The sequence below is a fragment of the Berghia stephanieae genome, chromosome 11 (assembly GCF_034508935.2).
Source record: "Berghia stephanieae isolate SIO BIC M18660-M18661 chromosome 11, UCSD_Bste_1.3, whole genome shotgun sequence".
In the NCBI taxonomy this organism is placed as follows: domain Eukaryota; kingdom Metazoa; phylum Mollusca; class Gastropoda; order Nudibranchia; family Aeolidiidae; genus Berghia; species Berghia stephanieae.
The window spans coordinates 30,297,416-30,320,785 of NC_088370.1; the positions used below are offsets into that span (position 1 = coordinate 30,297,416).

The window sequence follows — 23,370 nt, forward strand, 5'->3', positions numbered from 1 at the left end:
GGCATAACAATTTTTGTTTATTTAAAAAATTCATTCAGTCATTCCTTCATTTCGTTCAGACATTCGTTCATTCATTCTTCATTCTATCTATTTCCAAAAGCATTACAATATATATAGCCCATTTAGTAAGCCTGTTGTTGTTTGGTAGGCATGTCTGTCCTAAACCACCATTTCCTTTAAAAAATCAATCTTTCTAGGATTGAAAAGTTATATAAAAGTATATACACACAACTAATCAGAAAGCTAGAATTGAATTTCAATAATTCCTTTCGGGTCACATTCGCCTATATTATATATCCGTGCAATTACACCATCTGATATTTCAGAAAATACTGTTAATTATTTGTTTATTTATCTTATGTATTCATTTATTATTATTATTATTATTATTATTATTATTATTTAATATTTATTATTATTATTATTATTATTATTATTATTATTAATGTCGTTGTTGTTTGATTTAGATATTGATTTTTAATTTAAAAGATGAAAGGCAAAAGTTAAAAATAAAAAAACGCAACCAGCACTCACTTACTAATACTTTAAAAATGGCAATTATCGATTTTAACTTTATTGTGCAACATTCTGCCAATTTTATCTGAAGGTTAAAAGGGCGGGTGGTTGGATGGGAGCATCACCCTTGAATCATATACCTACGATGTTCGCACGGGTGTACGATCCGATAGTGATGTCGTTTCTTCTTCTCTTTACTAGCCTATCCTGCTTCTTTGGTTTGTGATTGTATTTTTGACAGGGGATATTTTTTTTTCTGTAAATCTTCTGCCTGTTTGTTCTTGGTTATTTATAATTTAGCTTATGATATCTTTAGGTTATGATTTTGATTGACATTTGTACTATTTTTGTTAGATTGCTTGTTTTTTTGTTTCAGCGGTCTCTCATATAACCTCAATTGTGTTGGAAGAGACCTAAAGCAACAAACAAGGTTAAAAGGATGCTTTTTGCCAGTTACAATTTTACACTAGTCTGATACCACATTATATTATATTATATATATTGAATTCATTTTATCTTCACTATCTCTCTCTCTCTCTCTTTTGTTATCGCAGTTTGTGTGTACAGATGTTGGACTGGTTTGATTATCATGGACACATGTGTATTGCCTTCGACTTACTAGGCCTTAGCGTTTTTGATTTCCTGGTGAGCTACTTTTCATAAGCCTTGGTAGATATTTATATTGCAATGATGATAATCTCTCTCTCTCTCTCTCTCTCTCCCTCTCTCTCTCTCTCTCTCTCTCTCTCTCTCTCTCTCTCTCTTCTCTCTCTCTCTTTCTCTCTCTCTCTCTCTCTCTCTCTCCTCTCCTCTTCTCTCTCTCTCTTCTCTCTCTCTCTCTCTCTCTTCTCTCTCTTCTCTCTCTCTCTCTCTTCTCTCTCTCTCTCTCTCTCCTCTTCTCTCTCTCTCTCTCTCTCCTTTCTCTCTCTCTCTCTCTCCCCTACCTCCCTTATCCTTATTTCTCTCAACTACCCTTCTACCTTCATGTATGGTTTCAGAGGTCATCTGGTCAGCTCATAAAGAGATAATATATTACAAATTGAGAAGGGTTGATCAACTTAGTTTAAGTTTATTCATTTTACCTTTGTTAGATAGACTATATTTTACAATTTATTAAAGATTCACGAGTCTCATCTATAAGCTGCATAACTAATAGGTTGCAGTAACAATGACATTATAGCCTGCTTGTTAAAGTGAGTGAAATCAAATACTTTCTAGCAGTTAATCATAATCTCTTGATTTAGGTGGTTTAAGTAATATTGTAAGTTGTTTGAAAGAAAGGGCAATTTATTGAATATTGACAAAAAGTGATTATACCTCTAATGATAAGAATAAGAACGAATGTACACACTAGTAGTAATATATTCCAGTTGTTACATAATTATGTTAATTCAAGTTATTTCATGTTTCATTTGAGTTTAATCAATGGACCAATTCGCTTTTCTCCTTTTTGACAAATCCTAGTATTATCACCTAAATTGGTTATATTGCTCATAGGTAATGAAAATACAACAACCATAAGATATGTTGCATTGGTTTTTAGAAACCATAGAAATAATCGTCAGGTACAACATGATTGATTTCTTGAAATGTCTCCAGTAAAGATAAACAAGTTGCATACATCAGGAAAATTTTGATATTTGTCTATATTAGCATTCCAAAATCTTTGTGTTTTTTTCTCAATTGTTAATGTCAAAAACATTTTCCTATTGAGTCAGACTATTGAAATGAACTTGTATGATTTTATATAACAAATTGTGTGCTTTCCTTTGAAATAATTTGAGTAGATAAGTGCCAGAAGATAATAGAGAATAAAAATCTTTGCAGCAATGAAAATTCAAACCCACAATCCGAAGGAAATGGAAACTTTGCATCCTTCTGGCACTTTTTTTATTCACTTAATTTATTGTTATCACCATAAGTGCCTGCTCCACTCACTTTTCTTATGCCTTCCTTTACTAGGTTGGAGAATAAAAATTAAGGCAATAATTATTGTTGCTGTCGTTACACTTTTTCCCCCTCACAAAATTTAATTTCAAATGTTTTCTTTCCTGTTACAGAAAGACAACAATTACATCCCCTACACTTTAGAGCAGGTCCGGCATATATCCTACCAATTGTGTTATTCTGTCAACTGTAAGTCTACATATACTACAGTGTATGATTGAACAAAATTGCTAATTAAATGATTATATTGGATCTTTTATAAACACAATTTATTCAAAACAGTTTTGGTCAATGATATCATATTTCATATATCAACAATATATGTGACCCATCCCCACTAAAATGTATTGTTGGAATGAAGTAAAAAAACCCAAAAAACTAGTCCTTCAGAGCCATTAGACCCGGAGTTTATCCTGGTTTCTTTAGTGTGAAATGGATATCTTTTGACCAATAACCATAACATATTTCTGAACAAATTATTATTATTATAACAAAAATGATAGAAGAATAAGATAATTATACTTATTGGCACTGATTAAAAACAGCAAAAAGGACTCGTCAAGCAATGACCCATCATGTCTTTCGGGGACACAATAATAAATATTTTCTCCTAATATTAAGGAAGATAAGATATTAAATCAATGAAATCCCACAAAAACATTTATATTTTGAGGGTGATTGGGTGCTTTTGTTAAAAAAAAAGAAACTTTTGTTCTTGTTATTTTTCTGAAGTGGAGACTTAAACTGCTTTTCTTTCAGTATTTGGTGTTAATATTATAATCCTGGCTGCATTAATCATCTCGATTTATTTCAAACAAACTCTTAAACGAATAAATATCTGTTTTAAATTCCACTAAAAAAACTTAAGCTCAATTTGTTCTTTTGTAGTAATTATTATTATTTTCAATTTGACTCCTCTCCAGTTTTACATGAAAACCAGCTGACCCACACAGATCTGAAACCAGAAAACATTCTCTTTGTCAACTCAGACTATGACGTGGTGACCAATTCCAAAAAGGTCGGTGGCAGTAGTAGGAAAGAGGTATTGAAAAACAATTTCATCTTTTCATACACAGGCTTGAAGGCTGGAGGAACAGCGTAAATATCAGATGTAGACTGCCTGATGATGATAGATATCTGCTAACACACTATTATATGCATGACCAGTTAATTTCGGATTTGAACAAAAAATATAAGAAAAAGCAAAACACTTGTGCATGCACACATTTACACACAGACCCACACACACACATATACATACTGCCACATACAGACATACAAAAGAAATAAACAAACAAGCTTACAAGGAAAACAAAGAGGAAAACACAAACAGCAAGCCTTTCAATAAACTTTGAAGTCCGGATCAGAATTTAGTAAAATAACAAAGCATGAAAGGTCATGAACCACAGTATGGATAATTTGCTTTTGACCCACCTCTTATGTTGCACATTATGACAATAGAACTGAAATGGTTGAGTATATGTGATCTTTTGATTGTATTATAAAACCAGCATTTTACTGTAATCACCCGAGCCAATTATCATTGTTGTGATGTCTTTTACAATGAAGATAAAGTTCACAGTATTTACTTGACATGTGAATCTAACATACATATTTATTTAATAAAAGAATAGACAAAAATTATATTTTGTAAAAGTAGATATCTCACAAAACAAGTATGATACACTAACATTAACAAAACTGCAAATGATAGACACATTAAGTTTTAATTTTGATACCATATAATGCCTTAAAGATGTACCATGTGTGCAAAAGTTGGAGGAGTGGGTGCATGAATGTGATGGAGCTTGTGTAAGGTGATTATTTGGTGCAGAATCTCAGGAAATTTCCACATTCAATGCTGGTAAAGCGTCTAACATCCATTCCTTGTTGCATATTGTTTTGAACATTAATCTATCAAATATGTGGATTTTATTTTTAGACGATCAAGTCTTTCTTCACTCTTTTGTTTTAAAAACTTGTAATTTTGGAAAGAGGGAGGAAGGTCAGTTGGTTTTTTTTTTTCATCAAAGAGGCAACATGTTAAGGAATAAGGCATAATACGGTGTTTGGAAATTCATTACAAATAGTCAGCAATCCCCCTTGCTGAATGAGTAAATTGTGCTTTGCATGTGATTGTATGTCGGATGCTTGAAATGTAATTTGATATTATGTGATGTTTGTTTGGTTCCAAAAGTCGTAACTCTCGTTTCAGAACTGTAACTATTTATTAGAATGAAGTCAACTATACTTGAATATTCTCATGTATTATTAAAAAGCCAAAGTAGAATGAATGACATCGGCCAAGTTTGTAAGTTTAAAGATAAAAAAAAAAAAATCTTAATAGAAAAATCAGCTTAACTCGTACAATAAATATAAACTATTTTAATTTTATTTTTATGGACATTAATTGCCACCAACTTACAATTTAATGTTTATTAAAGATATGAAACACTGATTGTAGAAATCTGTGAGTAACCAATTGTATAAATTTATTCTTTATGTCAAGAAGAGAGATGAAAGGCGGATCAAAAACACAGACATTCGACTGATTGATTTTGGGTCAGCTACCTTTGACCATGAACACCACAGCACCATCGTTTCCACCAGACACTATCGAGCACCTGAGGTCATATTAGGTAATTTACATGAATCAACTCCATAAGTTCTAGTCATTTTAGTTGTTTTCTTCCCCTTTTCTTTCTTTTTTTCTTTTTTTTTCTTTCTCTATCAATTTGGTTTATGAATTTTTATAAAATGTATAAGGATGAAATATTTATTCGTTTGTTTGTCTCCAACTTCAGGTCATATGGACAGAATTTCCATTACATATAGTACATGTTTCCTGTTAGGCATTCTCTTTGTAGTAGAACTCTTACAATATTTGCCACTACCTTATAGCCAGACATTTATTCATACTCGAGTGGACAAGGACAGAGCATTATCACCAATCTGACCACTAACCCTAGATTTTTTATATAAGAATTCTAACTAACGCAGAACCACTGATGTTCTTTGTTTGTAAATTATTATAATTATTTTTACTGGCGCTGATATGACCTAAATGTGTTGCAAGCACCGTAAAGCCCTTAAAACAAACAAAAACAATGCACATGCTTGAATTCTTCCATTGTAATCGTTTTCAGAACTTGGCTGGTCACAACCGTGTGATGTTTGGAGTGTTGGTTGTATCATTTTTGAGCTTTATACTGGCTATACCCTTTTCCAGGTAAGTTGTCAGTATAATACTCTAAGAATCAGTTTAATGTAATGTTATGCTTATGTTTGATTTGGTTTAGTATGGAAAGTATTCTTTTTACTGCTGGAAATATTCATATTGTATGTTATTATGAACTTGTTTTGATAATTATGTAAAGATATTACATTACGAAATGTATGAAGTGATAAATGCTTATGAATTTATTTTCAAGTCACAAAGGTCATGAGAAGTGATTGCATTGTTTGGTTTGATACGCTTTGTTTATTATTGACTTCATAAGAAGATAAATGTTTTGGTCAGTTTCTATATGGTACTATGACAGATACTTGATGCTGATTTTTCCTTTGTTTGATTCTGATTCTTTAATCATCCAAGAAAATCGAATGGATTCATTGTTTATATTTAAAAAGAAATAAAAATAAAATAAATAAATAAATAAATTTAGAATTATTTTAAGTTGTTCATGACAACTCTTGTGTATATTGTTGATTAATGTGAATCTCTGTCAAATTCCACTTGGAACGTACTTTCTCTCTCTTTGAACTATTGCCTTTGACACTTTAAATCTTCTCTCAAACATTTTGATATAATCTGTCCTATTTATCTTTTCTTTTCCTAGTTGTTGTTGTGATCTAAGATTGTTGTAAGGACGTATTGAAAATTTAGAAACAAAACGCTTCAGAACTTTGATTTTTCTGTTACATATTTGTAATTTACTAAGCTGCTGAACTTGATGTAAAAGTAGAAACAAAAATGAATATAACAGCTTCAAAGAAGCTTTACTAAAAAAATATTATCGGATGTTTACATTACATGATTTTTATACAGAGAGGACGTGCCTTGTATTTCTCTGTTGTCGATTTTTATAGTTTAGTAATGTATTTATGTTTTCATTTATTTTCTTAGTTGGCTGAAGAAGGGTTTTGAACATGAAACGTTCCGTGTTTGGTATTTTGTTCTATTTTTTTTTTAAAGCCGTTATATTCATTTTGGTTCATTATGTTTTACATATTTGTGGTTCTATTAACTATGTATGAATTATCTCATGTCATTTATCTAGACACATGACAACAAAGAACACCTTGCCATGATGGAGAGAATCTTGGGCTCCTTGCCATATCGCATGACAAAAAAGACAAAGTGAGTGAGAATATTTGTCATGTCCTGCCCTATTCCTTTATTCTCTCTCTGACTCTCTGTCTGTCTCTCTCTCTCTCTCTCTGTCTGTCTGTCTCTCTCTCTCTCTCTCTCTCTCTCTCTCTCTCTCTCTCTCTCTCTCTCTCTCTCTCTCTCTCTCTCTCTCTCTCTCTCTCTCTCTCTCTCTCTCTGTGTTTGTGTTTGGCTGTCTGTCTGATCGTTGGTTTGTCTTTCTGTCTGTCTATCTATTTATCTATTCTTCTACCTACCTACCTGCCGGTCAATCAAAATTGCAAGTATGAATCAACAAAAAAGGTTGATATGTTTAAATGCCTTGGCTATACTGTAGAGAATCAAGATTTGTCTGATTGACCTTTAGATGCTTTAATTTTCAGTCCAATTATCAAGTTGTATAATTGAAGAGACAAATCTAGAAATGTTTTTAAAAAAATCATAAATACAAATACTTATAATCTTTTATGTCGATGCAGAATCACTAAAAAATTCAGCTCATAATTATTACAAAAGGGCTAATATGGCTACTACACTAAAGATATCCATTTCCTGAAATCAAAATTACAAGTTAAATACAAATAAACATGATTTTTCTCAGTGAGATTTCTTGAATCAAAAGCAAAAATGGAATTTTTTCTGATAAGAAAAAGACAAAAAATCAAAACAAAATAAAACAACTTTTCCATGAGCAATGAACAAGAAGGGAGACGGTATCTTAAATATGTCAAATTGACTACATAGTCAGAAAGGGCCCATTGGTCAGTCAGTACTGACTTAGAATGGATTGGAAATGATATGATCAACAAGTTGATGAAAAGCTCTTCATGGTTACAATTTCCGAGTAAAAAGAAAAAGGATCATAGAGTAATATTTTTCTATGATTTGAGATTGTCTTGAAGCAATCATCACTGTTATCAGGATCAAATGGATTTGAAGTATCATTCTGAAATTGTTAATTTCATCTTTACCATTCTACCTCATTATGCATACTTGTCGCATACATTTTTTTAGAAATTAAAAATTCTTCTCATCATTATTTTGAGACAATATTTTAAAAGTTTTAAAATTGACTTCAAAATTAGGAATTGCTTTTCATTGACATGTGAACAATAGCAGACTTTAATGGTCACCTACATGATTTTTATAGCCGGTGAATGCTTTACTTTCAAAAGTCTGAAACAAAATATGTCTAAATTACTCATGATGCTCCAGTACTTTGAGTTGTATACATTTCCAGGGTCAATTCTTTTTGTCAATTAATGTTTTAATTCCATAAGTCACCATCATTATCTAAATGGTTTGGTTTTATTGTTTTAAAACGATAATTACAACAACACTTATCAATGTGAATTAATAATTGGAAGTAGCCTCGCTTGATGGTAATAATATATGATATAAAGTGTTAGTTGCACTAGATTCTCATGACCAGAGGGATGATCAAATGCATCCACATTTTATCCCTACCAAATAAATATCTGTGTAGAACAAACTATTTCTGGCATGGACGCCTGGACTGGGATCCCACTACGTCTGCAGGTCGATATGTTCGAGAAAACTGCAAGCCACTCTATGTGAGTTGTAGATGGTTTTAGCTGTAGGCAACAGCCTCAGTGTGTTTATATAATATCCCAGTGTGGGGTTTGGTTTGATATGTCTTGTAACTGACTGAATGAGCGTCTCGTATCCACCGCACTACTACCATCTCTTCTTCTTCTCTTATCATTATCAAATCATTTGTTTGTTTTTTTACTTCCCCTGTTGTTGTGTCTGCCACTGCTGCTGCTGCTATGGCTATTGTCATCACCACAATTTTGATATCATGAGTTCAAGTTTAAAGTTTTGTTGGGGTTTTTATTTCTCCGTGGCCTTGCATGAATATTTGATTATGATGATATTGACAATAGTGTGCTGTTGTAGTTATATTGTACTCTCTTTTATAATCGACTGGATCAATCATCATTGGAAGGATGATAACTTATTTACTATTTAGCTTAGAGATTAGTTTTTCTCAGGAAACCAGCTTGGATTGAATACTAATATGATTTAGGTCATTAATAGTCACTCACACACACTGCATGGGTTCCAAATTTTAATGGGAATTAAAATATCAATTTTATTCAATAAAGTGGCAAGGGGAGGAGTGGAAATTGCTTTCCATATTTATATACATCAGTCCAGCAGTTAAACAGGTAGAAACCAAAGGATTTTGGACATTATTCGTTTTTCAGCCACTGTTTACAATTGCCTTTTAAAAAAATTATGATGCCCAAAAATCAATAAGTACTACTTTTCGAAGGGGGGGGGGGGGGGGGGGTTGTCGACACACATGTGGGTGGCAAAAATATTTGTATATCTTTTTCCTCTTCTTATAAAATAGTCATCTTCTTTTTTTTTTTTTTTTTTTGTTGCATGGTAGACTTTTGATTGTTTTTATGCATGGCTTAATCCTGGCCCGCCACGCATACAAATGAATCGGTATAATGTATATATTTAAAAAACTTCCTAAGTGTTTTCGAAATTCTCCTCCAAGTTGGAAAATCAGTGAAAATATTCTTAATATATAACTGATCTGTTTCCATTTGGGAACAACTTCACAGACGATTTATACACATTTAATTATTACAACCAAGGATTTACACTGGTTTATTCTCTCCTCTTGAAACAGAGCTCCTCCTCTCCTAAAAAGTATATATAATACAGATTTGTTTGTTATTGGTGGCAGGTACATTAATATTTGTTAAAAATTATGTTCAATATTATTCAAAGTTCATGTTTTTTGTGTTCTTTTTACCCCCTTGCCCCTTCTCTCCTCATATTCCCATTATTTTTTTTTTTCCCCCCTCCCCCAAATCCCTAAAAACCATCTCTTTGGGCCATTCACCTTCATCATTGCTGGGATTATTTATCCACTCACCTGTCTATACATTCCTGTTCAATCACCCGGTCTTCTCTCTCTCTCTCTCTCTCTCTCTTCTCTCTCTCTCTCTCTCTCTTTCTCTCTCTCTCTCTCTCTCTCTCTCTCTCTCTCTCTCTCTCTCTCTCTCTCTCTCTCTCTCTCTCTCTCTCTCTCTCTCTCTCTCTCTCTCTCTCTCTCTCTCTCTCTCTCTCTCTCTCTCTCTCCCCTCTCTCTCTCTCTCTCTCTCTCTCTCTCTCTCTCTCTCTCTCTCTCTCTTCTCTCTCTCTCTCTCTCTCTCTCTCTCTCTCTCTCTCTCTCTCTCTCTCTCTCTCTCTCTCTCTCTCTCTCTCTCTCTCTCTCTCTCTCTCTCTCTCTCTCTCTCTCTCTCTCTCTCTCTCTCTCTCCTCTCTCTCTCTTCTCTCTCTCTCTCTCTCTCATCTCATCACACACACACACTACTCACACACACACTCACACTCACACTCACACACACACCTCTCTAATTCTGTTGTTAATGGGATTTATAATGGCTTGCTGCTTCGGTTGAATGCTTGGTGGATCTATCTTATTCTTGTCTCTATCTTCCATAATGTACTGATGATTTTGTGGATGCAATGATGATGATGCCTTTTTGTTGCTACTACCAACATCACCACAATCACTGCTTTATACTACACCTTTTTTTTACGACTACTACTGCTATTACAACTACCACTACTACTACAACTACCACTACTACTACTACTACTACTACTACTACTACTACTACTACTACTACTACTACTACTACTACTACTTCTACTACTACTACTGCCACTGCTGTTGCTACTGTTACTACCACCACCACCACTTATGCATCAACTGAAATTGCCATCATCTTCCATTATCATCACCAACCATCCTTGTGGCCTCACCCATCCCCTTCATAAAATCATCCATGCTACCCGGGCTTTGATCTGTTTCGTCATTGCTGTGATATTGATGTATGGTCCACCATCAACTTGATACATTCACTTGATGGACACAGAAAGCAGAAGTATTTTTATCGGGGTGCCTTGGACTGGGATGAGAAATCCTCTGCTGGGAGATATGTCCGAGATACTTGTCGGTCCCTACGGGTAAGCTCTGTTGTATCCATAATCATTTCATTCATATTTACTAGCCAGAATAATTAGCCACAATCGTTTAAGTATATGAATGAAATGTTTAACCAGTTAACTTATGTACTCTGGAAAGAGATGCATTAAAAAAGTTGGCCAGAAAACTCTTTAAATATCGATTAATTTAAATAACCCCGATTTTTACCAAAAAAACCTCTGAAACCTGGGACCTCGGGAGGTAATCCGTAAAGTCCCAAGTTTGAGAGTTTTTGCCAAGATGAGGATCATTTAAATCGATCGATATTTGGAGAAAGGTTCTCTGGTAACTGGTTAAGCAATGGTGATTTTGCTTTTTTAGTCCTCTCTATTTGTCAATGAATAGGGTCACTTTGTTCTCATTTCCCACTTTGATATCTGGAAATTGTGTAATGATATGACAATTATTACATTCCATTGACTGCATTGTATGTGAGACTTCAAATGGATAAAGGTAAATAGATATTTTGGCTGGTAAATGATGATTCACAAACTTCGTTGCCCAAATTAATGGTTCTTAACAAACCCACAAGACTTGTCATGAAAACCAATAAACAATATTTAATTTTAATGTTTTAAAATGACTTGGTTTGGCAATATTATTCCAATTGCGGTTTGGTTTCATTTCATGGATATATGCCAAGAAATGATCCATTGTCTCTTGAGAATTTCAAAATAAAATATTGGTTTTGACAAAGGTAAGTGTTTTAGTCTTAATGATACTATCTTATGCTGTAATCACAACTAACATCATAATCATCATTGACATCATTGCTCACTCTTAACGTCTGTGTTGGTGCCAAAGAATAAAGGTAAGTCTCTAGTCTGTAAGAATTTAGGAATAGGACTGGATGGGTTTGAAATAAACCGTGGATTAGAATCATTGTAAAAAAAACAGAGCAAGGGTCATTTAAAAGGCTGAAAGACGGTTTGAATGCAGAAATTGGTGCGCAGAATGTGTGATAGGTTTGGGGCATCTCTTATATATATTTATCTCTCTCTCCCCTCTCTCTTTCCCCTCCTCTCCTACCCCTCCCTCTCTCTCTCTCTCTCTCTCTCTCTCTCTCTCTCTCTCTCTCTCTCTCTCTCTCTCTCTCTCTCTCTCTCTCTCTCTCTCAGCTCACCAATACCCAACTATTTCTAAACCACCCCCCCCCCCCCCTCCACCCATATCGACCACATTATTCTGTTATCCTTGACAGGCATTGAGATGCATGATATATGATTTACTGTACCGTTTGAAATAGTTGGTACTGTGTGCTTGTTTATTTGCCTTTGGTATTCTAACTTCTTAACATTTGTCATTGCACGATGTATGATTGATTGTTTGGTGGAGATGCATGACATCCGTCTCAAGTGTCATAGGAAATAACATGCCATTACAGTCTTGCCACAAATTTATTGCATACAACAGATTTTTCTGAAGCAATAATTGATCCAAGTTCAGATTACAACCCTTCCCCCCACCCCCACTCCTTTTTTTATTTTTTTTTCCAGATTGGGATTTTTAAAACTAACCCTTTATTGGAAAGGTGGAAATAATAATAATAATAATTTTTTTTTTTTTTGAGAAATAAATGTGACTAAATTGAACTACACTTCGTCAGTTCTGTTGCATTTTAAAGCGGCAGTTAATATAAATAACAGTTGAAATCCAATTATCTTGAGTTGATGCAAATCCCCCCACCCCCATTGAAATTCTGATATTTTCTTCTAAAATTGTATGAATTATTTTGTTTTGATTTGGCAAGTCTGTAATTGGATATACTTATAGTTCCTGAAAAGATGGACTTTTTTTTTGCTATAAAAATGCATTGATAGGCTGCCTACCTTGGACAATCATTTATCTCTTTATAATATTCAATAATCACATAGATTATTGATGTATTTCGTAGTAATATTAATATTCATCGGACCGGTGTATATTCATGATGAACATTATCATCATCATAATAATAATAATAATAATAATAATAATAATAATAATAATAATAATAATAAGTGAGGCACTCCTGAGAAATGGTTAATTCGCATTTTATGGAAATTGTCTACTTTTGTATGGCTTAATTACCCAATCTCTTCATTTTGCTGTTTATTTCATTAAAAAATGATTAAAATCGTCCGTTTGAAGCTGTCAATCTGCAGAAAATTGTTTTTTAAAAATAGAACAATGGTTCTTCAAAGATAACTAAATGCCATTTCAACATTTAAAGTGTCATAGGAAGGGATGGGAGGTATTAAATCAGTTTATTTAAAGTTTCATGTAAGTATGCAGAAGTGAACAATTATATTATTGAGAAATCCCTATTTTTATTGGAAAGTCTTAGGCTCATCACTCTGGCTGGAGCATAGATCATCGATAAATCCCCTCCATCTTGTCCGGCTCGCGTCATCTTCTCAGCTTCTATGTTAAGCCTTCAGTTTTTAGATCCTCCATCAATGCCCTCCTCCAGCTATTGTGCGGCCATATACTCTTGTGGTATGATACTTGTTTTTGGATCGGAAGATCCTTTGTTCGAGCCTCGCTCGGCTCATAGTTGAGTCCTTGGAAAAACCTCTTTACTCAATCTCTCATTGTACTCAGGTGTAAAATGAGTCAGTCACTCATTCCCATGACCAGATGGTTGTTTGGGTGACTTGCGGGATGCAGCCTTCACAACACGGTGCCACTTATCTTGGTCATTGGCTTTCTTTATCAACATCAATCCTGTCCATTCCTTGATGTTACCAGCCACATTTTCTTTTATCTTCCTTTTCTTCTTTGACATTTCACCGTACCTTGCACAGCTGTTTTGCACAAGCTGCAATGTCGGACCAGATGTCCAAACCATGCAAGTTTCCATATTTCCATTGCTTGCAATGGTTCCTGTCTTCCCACCAGCTTTTCCACAAAAATAAGTACCCGATTGTTAACAGCGCTGTATCTATCAGAGAAAATTGTAATATCGCCTCACAGGCGTCATGTCTCGTTCTATTTGTTATGTGTCGATTTTGATCAGGGATCCTTGCAAGCAATTTGACCACGTTTAATGGATATTGCGTTAAATAAAATCTCAAGTTTTCTCTCTCCTTTTATTAGCTCTATTTTTAAAAGTACTTCCAGCAACTTGTGGAATGTTTTCCTAGAGCACCTCACATTTGTTGACGACTTTCACGCTTCCAATTAGTCCATTTCTTGGTTTCAGTCACGTTATGCAACATGATGTGTACCCAATTTTACGAAAAATTGAATTCTTTTTGTACTGCTGTCATGGTAACTTCCATATCAAAATGGAGAAACATAAAAGCTAATCTAAAGTAAACAAACAAAGCAATGGGCAAAGACAAGTAGAAAGTAGAATAAGTCACATTGACCATTGCCAGATTTTTTCTTTAGAAATATGCCTCATGTTGTCAGTAATTTTGTTTGTTTGTTTGTTTTGAAAATGATTATATTCAATTATTTATTTATTTATATATTTATTTTATTATTATTATTATCATTTTTTATTATTATTATTATTATTATTATTATTATTATATTATTATTATTATTATTATTATTATTATTATTATTATTATTATTATTATTATTATCATTATCATTATTATTATTATCATCTTCATTATTATTATTATTATTATTATTATTATTATTATTATTATTATTATTATTATTACTATAATTATTATTATTATTGCAACGACCATCACCACCATCACAATCTCCTGAAAGATAAAATTTCACTGTTTTTTCTTCTTCAATGATTTGATTTGAAAATCATGAAATGAATTTGAATTTGGTGAAACTTTCAAAAGTGAGTTGTTTTATTAAAATCCTTTTTTTTTTTTTTTTTTTTTTTTTGTTTTTTTTTGTTGCTTTGTTTGCTGGCTAGCAGCTATATGCAGTGCTGTCAACCCTACGTAAAGAATGCATATTCTTACGCATTTCTGTTCATTGTCCGCTTGTACGCATTTTGCTGAGGATCGTATGCATTAGTCAATATTATATATTTTAAACATTAAAAACAATAAATCATACACTCTTTTCGCGTGCTTAAACACTTTGATTTTTATGACCCAAAGTTTCATATAGGGATTTCAATAATATGATATTGGGCTGAGTTATATCGGATTCTGAAAGTTGATACTATTTAGATCGTCAGTAAAGAGAAAATTTGTTCATTAATTTAAATATAGATTATAATATTGTTAGTATGGTCTAAAGCCCATCATCAGTATGAGTGCTCGTTATTACAAATTTTTTTAAAATCTTACTCGTTTTGGCTCTCGATTATACACATTTTCATGGGCTAGGGTTGGCAGCACTAAATATGAGAATAATTATTGGATAAAAGTTTATTGTAAAACCTCGTTATATAGCCATTTCTAGAGCATTTTTGGCCTTTTTCCAAGTTTATAAGCATCTTAAAGCTGTGGTAAGTTGCTCTGGGTGTGTTAAATGAGGGCTGTATAACGAGGTTTTACTCTATATTATACTGAGGCTAAGTGTGATTAAACGAGTAAGGAAAGAAAATTTATTAAAATATTAATCTTTGTTTTAAAATTATTTATAATCTATTTGTGACATGTAAAGGTTTTGAGTTTTGTTTTCTTCTGTTTTTGAAAATGCATTCATTAATCTAATGAAAATGACAATCCCTCCTCTGTTCACAGCATTATCTAAGGGACAAAGGGCCAGAACATGTTCAGATCTTAGAATTAATTGAGCAAATGTTAGAGTATGTTCCAGAAGGTAGAACTACCTTAAAGGAAGCTCTCCGACACCCGTTCTTTGAGTCAATACGACACAAACTACGGGAAGCTAGTCTAATGAGTGTCCCCAGAGATAGTGATGATGTGTCAGGTGAAATACCTGAAACTGATTCTGTTACTAATAACAAGAATGATATTCATACAACCACTAACTTGAATGTGCCTGATGGTGATACTAGCAACAGTAAAAGCCTGTCGTCTGAGCTTGCTTTGAAACCTGCATCTAGGACTAACAATAATAATCAGATTTCATCCAATATTTCGGGGGAAGGGTTGTTGTCATCGGACAACAGGAAGGATGGGGCAACCTTAGCATCTGGGATTTCTGCCAAAGAGGAGGAAAAGAATGTTCCGGCACCTGCTGCTGCTGCATCTTCGGTTGTTGCTGGTGGTGGTGCTGGTTCTGTTTTTGACAAAATGGATGAGAATAGTGATAAAGATAAAATGGCAGAGATGAAATTAGCGGTGGATGATGCTGTGTCTTCCATAGCTGCGGAATATAAACGGCGAAGGATGAATAAATTGAACCGTCACCACACCATGGGAGATCCTTTGGATGGTTCGGATTTCCAAGTTTGGGGTACAGCAGTGGACCATGTTGGAGGAAAACCGCCCCCAGCTGCTACAACTACTGCTCCTTCATCTGGTGACTCAGCTGTCAGTAAGGACAAACCTTCTGCTACAGTGATGCAGCGCAGGCAAGCACGCCTGGAAGCCATGAAACAGGCGAAAAGCTTTGACTCTGTATCTACAAAACAAGAGTTTGAACCTGAGGAGATACCAAAGAGCATCTTGGATAGGCCAATACCAAGACAAAGGACTGACTCTAAAGGAGGTGACACTCCGGTTTCTACTCTCAGGAGACAAAAACAGTCTGCTCCCGATCAAACACAACAACCTTCAGAAAGCTCTTTCGATGATGACGTTTTTGGTGACACTATACCTAGCTCGAAGAAGGTTGATGAGAAAATTGATACTGAAGCAATGACTGTATCACAACTGCCAAAGGATAAAGCAATGATAAACAGCTTAAACACTCAGGAAACACAGACTCTCCACGACAAAATGACCAGAATATTTATTGAGAAAGCTACTCAGACACCAGAGAGTTTCTATCCTCCAATTCCTACTCAGGACAAAGCCATTGATGCTAACCAGTTCCCTGAAGGAACTTCAATCACCAGCACTTGGTCTTTTGAATCTGTTGCCGATCTCAGCTTAGACTTAGAGGATGCTACAGAAGTGTTCGATGGAAGTGAGACTAGTGTTACAGCCTCCATCACACCCATACCACAAGTCAATGGCAACGATACCAGAGTAGTTGAAAACAACAAGAATGCGTCCAAACAAAATGCAAATAAGGAAGCACAGGGTCCCGGGGTGGCGGTCAGCCGTATATTTCCAGCTCCTCTCAGTTTTACATCAGAGATTCTGCCAGTGGCCAATTCATCATCTTTACCCTCCACACCCGTGGACAAGAAAGAACTAACACACCAGTCCTCCTTGAGCAGTATCAACTTCAACGTCGTCCAACCTGTGGCCCCCATGCCTATAGTCAGGAATACAGTTACATACGAGTCTGGAGTTGACAATTATGTCATACTGGAGAGCCCTATCGTCACGCTGCCTCTTCCTAAAGCACCAGCACCTGTTAGACTCCAGCCTTTCAACAAACAGCCCTATGCACCTCCTCCAACATTTGGTACATCATTCAAACCTCCTTTGCGTAAGGCTGTTACTCTTCCAACTAGTGGTGAAAAGGGCCCACAGCAGCAGCAACAACAAAACCAACAATCAATGATGGAACCAAAAGTTGCTAATGCTAACAATGCCAATCCCTTGCCAAATATTCCTGCCACCAACACAACCTCTTCAACTAGATCTATACCACAACAACAACAACAGCAACAACAACAACAGCAACAACCGCAGCAAAAACAACCCCAGCAGCAGCCGCATCCACATCAGCCTCCACCAAAGCAAGCATTGACCAGTTTACAACAACCAACCGGTAGTCTGCAAAACAGCCCAAAGATAATACCGGAAGGACAAACAGCAGCATTGACAGGCCAAACTTGCCCACAAGTGCCACCTCAGACCATAACGTCACAGCAACAAGTTAGGCAACAACAACAACCACCACCACCACATCAACCTGCAGTTAACAAACAAGATAGCAACAAGCCGATAGTACAACAGCCTGTAGTCCAATCCATGAAATCAGATACTGGAGGGGTACCCGCTCACCAAGGGGTGGACAGCAGTGAAGATGTCGTCCTACCAAAACTAGAGAAGGCACGGGTCAGACGTCGCAGAAGACTGGACAGAAAAAAGAAAATTGATGATGACACCGAAGTCCAGAATGAAAACGCCCCTGTAGGTGTTTCAGCTCCCATAGCTGGTGTTGTCGAGGGTGGTGGTAATGTCACACCTCAGCAACAGAGGGGAAGTGGAGCCGGTGCTGTTGGGGGTCAAGTCATGATGAATAAACAACAGCAGTTACCTGTCACAGGGGCAGCCGTGGCAGCAGGTGTGTTAGAAAAAAAAAAAATTCCTCGCCTAGACAATGTGTCAGTCAGTAACAGCAACACACCCAGTATAGCTGACTCGCCTGCTTCTGTGGATTCCAGTGATGTTTTTGTGTTGGCCTTGGATAACTTGGACACGAACCAAAACCACAACCATCACCACCAAGGGAACAGATGATGATGATGATTAAGTGAGGAGGAAAGAATAGTTTATACACCTTGATGGCAATAATATTTTACTGTTGCCAATACTGAAATGATTACAAATTTACACACTCTATTTAGTATGAGATTTTTGCTTTTGTTTTGTTTGATTGTATTTTGCATGGTGAGCGATTTTTCTTGCTATTTTTTTTCCTATTTTTTTTTTTTTTTTTGGGTTTTAATATTCATAACCAACAAACAGTCTTTTCTCTTCAAAATTTGTTCATATTGAACTCAACACCTTTTCCTGTAATCTTTAAATTATAAATGACAAGATGTCACAGAGAAAAAGCCTGAAATTTCTCACTAACCGCATAAAAATGATTTGGTGAGAGTAAGATTCATAACATGATACCAATACGGAGCTTGCCAAATGCATTGAGAGCCTCCTCCCACTTTTGTGCAAGAAATAAAACATTGAAACATCACTGATTATTACTTTTCATTTACATGTGAAACAATGCCTTGTAAAATTTATTTTTCACATGTTGTCATAACTCGCACTTCAAGTAGAGACAACTTTATAATTTGTAATTTGTGTTTCTGTAAATTTCTTATGCTAAATTTGTATTTAGTAAATCTTTATATCATGTCTTAGTTGTATCTATGATAGCTACAGAGAAATTTCTGAAAAATTCCTTTTTTTTTCTTTAAAACATAATTATGGTAGGATGTAATGACAATCATGATACCATTACAGTGATAAATTTCGTCAAAGTGTCTGTGATCTTTTTAATTTTTTTCCCTATTTATTCATTGATATAGTGATTCCACCATTTAAAAAAAAAAATTTTTTTTCTTGCCTGGTCGAGTTTGGATTGAATTTATTTATTTATTTTTATATTTATTTATTTATTTATTCATATATTTATTTTAAAGTTTTAATGCATGGGTACAAAAAATTATTAGTAACTAATACACGTTGGTGACTGTGAGCAGGAATTTTAAAAAATAGCTTAACATGTTATTTCAAAATTACACCTGTACATTTGTAGGAAAATTGAGTACCCCCTCCCTAACCCCCCTTTTTGTGGTCGTGGTGGTGGGGGGGGGGGGGTGAGTTATTTATCGTCGGGCATCTTGATGCCTGTCTAAATATAAATTAACAATTTTTGACTCTGAAGTAACATTTCTAATAGCATTAATAATATTGTGCGTCGTTTTATAATTTCACAAATGTAAATATCCCACTCATCCTGATTCGTTGTTAATTTCATCACTTGTCACTATGCTGATGCCCCAATCTACACCTCTTATTTGATACAAGTGCATGTGAATCGCCAAGTACCCATGCAAAGCAACATTTTCTCCTCATAGTGGTCGGCTCTATTTTCCTTATCTTTCCTTATCTAAATTTTCTATACATGAGCGGATGACCCTATATATTCTCTTACCTAATGGTCATCCTATCTATCCCCTTCTTGGCCACTCCTTTTACATGTTATTAGATTTTTTTTAAAAATCTTAATTGTTCACAATTTCCTAGTCTGATTCACTGTGTGCTGACTATCACTATCACGGTGATGGCAACATCGTAGAACTGACACTGTTCTGATATTAATATGCCATCAATGGTTGTGATAGTGACAGCTTCATAGTGGACATCAGTCTTATGAAGAAGTTTTTCCATAGTGTCAAAGGCATGTCGGTTTGATGTGGTCTATCTGTATGTGTGTGATTGTCATGAATGATGCTGGTAATGCAATTCGATTGAACCCCCTTACCATCCTACTATTATAAGCCTACACATCGGAGCAGCATCCTTTTCAATTCGTTAAGACATTATTCCAGTGTAATGAGCGCTGAATGAAAAGAAATTAAATTATAAGTGCAAGCCAAGTTGATAGATTTGAATGAAACAATGGGTTTAGGCTGATGGTTCTAAGTTGGCCCTTAGTCTACTTTAGTCTCTCCCCCTCTGTCTGATATTTCGAAGTGTCAGAGCAGCTGGATTCATATCATAATGCACAAAGGTAAGTCTCATACTAATATCATATCATTGTCATTTTTTCACCAAGTGGTGAATGCTCATCCCATTCTTGACTGTCATCCAAAAACCTCCTGACAGTTTCCAGATAGTTCATTTATGACGAATTAATTGTACCGTTTCTTAACTTGACTGCCCCCTTCTCCTGCTATCTTGAACTCTGAAGACGAAGTTATTGAAATTTATGTTAATGATATTGCTTCATCTTTGCTGTGCACTGGCAAAACACTATTTAATGGTATAGACTTTAGCCACTCTTCCCCCCCCCCCACCCCTCCCAACCCTAACCAAATTAATTTAGTGTTTAAGGAAACAAAGATCTCAAAGTTATCAAGGGGTAAATATGATAATAGACAACCACAGTGTTTTAAAGTTTTCAATTATTAAAGATATATATGGACTTTTGAGACTTAATGAAGTTTAGATGCAAGGGGTCGTTATGATGATAAAATTATTAAAAATTCTCTGTTTGACCCAATTTCAATAATATGGGTGTTATTGTTATGCCATTGCCTCGTTATATTGTCAAGGCAACTACTTACCAAACATTTTAAAAAAAAAGGTTGGGGAGAAGGAAAAATAAGAATTAAGCTTTGCATTAAAAGCCACGTTAACTTGCATTAAAAGCCAGGTGAATATCACATATTTAAACTAATTCATGATTTTGATGGGCATTGAATATTTGTTATTATCATCACGCCTTCCTGCATGTTTGCAACATTGGCTATATATATTGTGTTTTGTTTTTGTAATCATTACTTTAAAAAGCAAACTGTTTTTAAAATATTATGTTTAATCAATTGCCAGACTTCACAATGTATTATATCATGTAGCATTCATACATTATGGCAAGTAAGAGTCAAATATACATACGTAATTTTACCTCTATCTTCAATTTCTATTTTAATTTGTGGTTTAACATAAACCTTCACAATGGAACTGACTTATAGGAAAGTATGTTCTTTGGAGAAAAACATAGATATTGGGAATCTGTTATGATTTATTTATTTATATTATTTTCATTTTCATTTAAGTGATATATTTGGGTCTTGATAAATTTTGGCAGTTATCTTGATATCCAAATGTTATTTGCTTTTTTCCAAATAAGGAATTTTAAAGTGCTACCTACAAAAAATCATAAAGTAAATAACACACAAATGAATATTGTAATTTCCTAATGACTTGAGGCTCTCTATCAGTCGACCTTTGCTATCCTTTACATATCCCCTTATATACCACTTGTCTCTTCCAGTCAACACATTCATACTTTTTCTTAGCCTTAACTCATTTATTTTCATCTTTCCCTTTGTCTCCACCACAGCGCTATGTGAAAGACCCTGACAATGAAGACCACTGTCAGCTGTTTGACCTCATCTCTAAATTGTTGACTTATGAGCCGTCCCAACGGTACAGCCTCCGCCAGGCCATGCGCCATCCATTCTTCCTGCCATACCAGCGTAATGCCTATCCCTATCAAGACGATCCCAGATCCAGTTCCAGCTCAGACCGTTGCCGATCTCACAGCCTGAGTCGGTGACAATACGCACCCCAGAGTTGTAGCAGCAGTAGCAATAACAACAGTGGTATTATTGGTTGTATCTCTCATAGTCAGCGTCATTATCAGCGACAACAATATAAAGAAAAACAATATGAGAGTCAATATCAATATTATGGTGGTCTTCCCTCTCACCCGGCTGAAACCTCATCCACCATGAACCTCAACCCACCACCTCCATCCTCTGCCACCCATTACTCCTCCCACCAAAATTATTCCATTTCCCATCATGATGACAACAACAACCAACCTTGTCTAATTTATCCCGGTTCAGCTTTGACCTCTCACGCCAACTCTGACTTCATTAGAAGTAAAAGTAATGGAACCAATCATGATGGTAAAGCCAGTGTTGATTGTAGGAATATTAGAAATCCATCATCATGGTATGTTCCAGGCAAATCTATGTTTCTGGAAGGAAAAGTCTGTGAGGATTATTATCATGATAATATAAATAATGATGTTCATAAGTACAGATTAGGAGAGATAGGATTAGATGGTTATCAAAAAATGTATAGAAATTGTGATAGTGATGATAATAGAAACCGGTATTTCAGAGATTTCAGTGGCAGTCATCGGGAAGTGCAGGGCGGTGGTGGACGTCTAAATGAATTTGATAAGAAAGTCGAAGATATTGATCATTGTGCCAACTCTAGAGTGACATCCAAATCTGTGATGGATGATGACACAAGGGTCTATCATCCAAATCAGAGACATTATGGCCAAGGCTCTGCTACATACTCTGGGCAACAAGAACTGCAGCATGGGCAGCAATACGCGCGCCGAAATTTGGATAGGAGAAGAGGAAAGAGAAGAAATAGTAGTCCTGACAATGAATTGTACATAGTAAGTGGCAGTAAGACTGCTACCCAGTCCCATGGTGTCAATGACACTTTAGATGGTGATGATAATGACACCCAGCAACAACAACAATATGATTACCAGCAACACCACCAATGGCCTTCATCCCAAAATCATCCCCTCTCTGATCATCCTCATCCTCATTCACAGCATTATAACCATTATCAATACAATTATCAAGATGGTGCTGGTGATGATGATGAATATTGTGGGAGAGAAGGAATTGAAACTAAAACTTATAAAATTGCAACTTCTGCTCGATTCTGGAAATGATTAATTGATTATAATATGTTAGGTAAAGCATTTAAAATGCATAGAAATTTATCTTTTTTATTTATTTATTTTTAAAAATATTGAAATTGGTTTTCTATATCAAGTAAAGCATATAAGTCTTTGAACCAGTGAGTATAAATGAGGCAGTAATAATCAACTTGTAGGAAAGTGTTTGATAAATCCTGAAAATTTTGGATTTAGAAGTGGGAGGCGGATACAATTTTTAGAAAGTTATTAATGTTACACATTTTTGTTTTTCATGTAGATTTCTGGTTTCAACGGGTTCTAGCAGTGAAGTGAAGCCATTATCAATGAAATGATATTCATGTCTTATTAGCTCATT

At 35.0% G+C, this 23,370-nt stretch overlaps 1 protein-coding gene across 17 annotated transcripts in view; it reads left to right on the forward strand.

Annotated features, from left to right (window-relative positions):
• The window catches only part of LOC144957114 (uncharacterized), a 56,260-nt gene extending 37,250 nt beyond the window's left edge, over nucleotides 1-19,010 (forward strand). For 6 of the 17 annotated variants that reach the window (XM_078888092.1, XM_078888094.1, XM_078888106.1 and 3 more), the window contains 8 exons: nucleotides 1,071-1,161; nucleotides 2,577-2,652; nucleotides 3,387-3,505; nucleotides 4,973-5,102; nucleotides 5,610-5,692; nucleotides 6,744-6,823; nucleotides 8,319-8,406; nucleotides 15,524-19,010. In XM_078888092.1, coding sequence (XP_078744218.1) covers nucleotides 1,071-1,161; nucleotides 2,577-2,652; nucleotides 3,387-3,505; nucleotides 4,973-5,102; nucleotides 5,610-5,692; nucleotides 6,744-6,823; nucleotides 8,319-8,406; nucleotides 15,524-18,328 — 3,472 coding nt within the window. In that variant the 3' untranslated portion in view covers nucleotides 18,329-19,010. Of the gene's footprint in view, nucleotides 1-1,070; nucleotides 1,162-2,576; nucleotides 2,653-3,386; nucleotides 3,506-4,972; nucleotides 5,103-5,609; nucleotides 5,693-6,743; nucleotides 6,824-8,318; nucleotides 8,407-10,758; nucleotides 10,850-15,523 lie in introns of all 17 variants that reach the window. The other 11 variants (XM_078888095.1, XM_078888097.1, XM_078888107.1 and 8 more) reach the window with 4 other exon arrangements.
• Nucleotides 19,011-23,370: the final 4,360 nt, after the last annotated feature.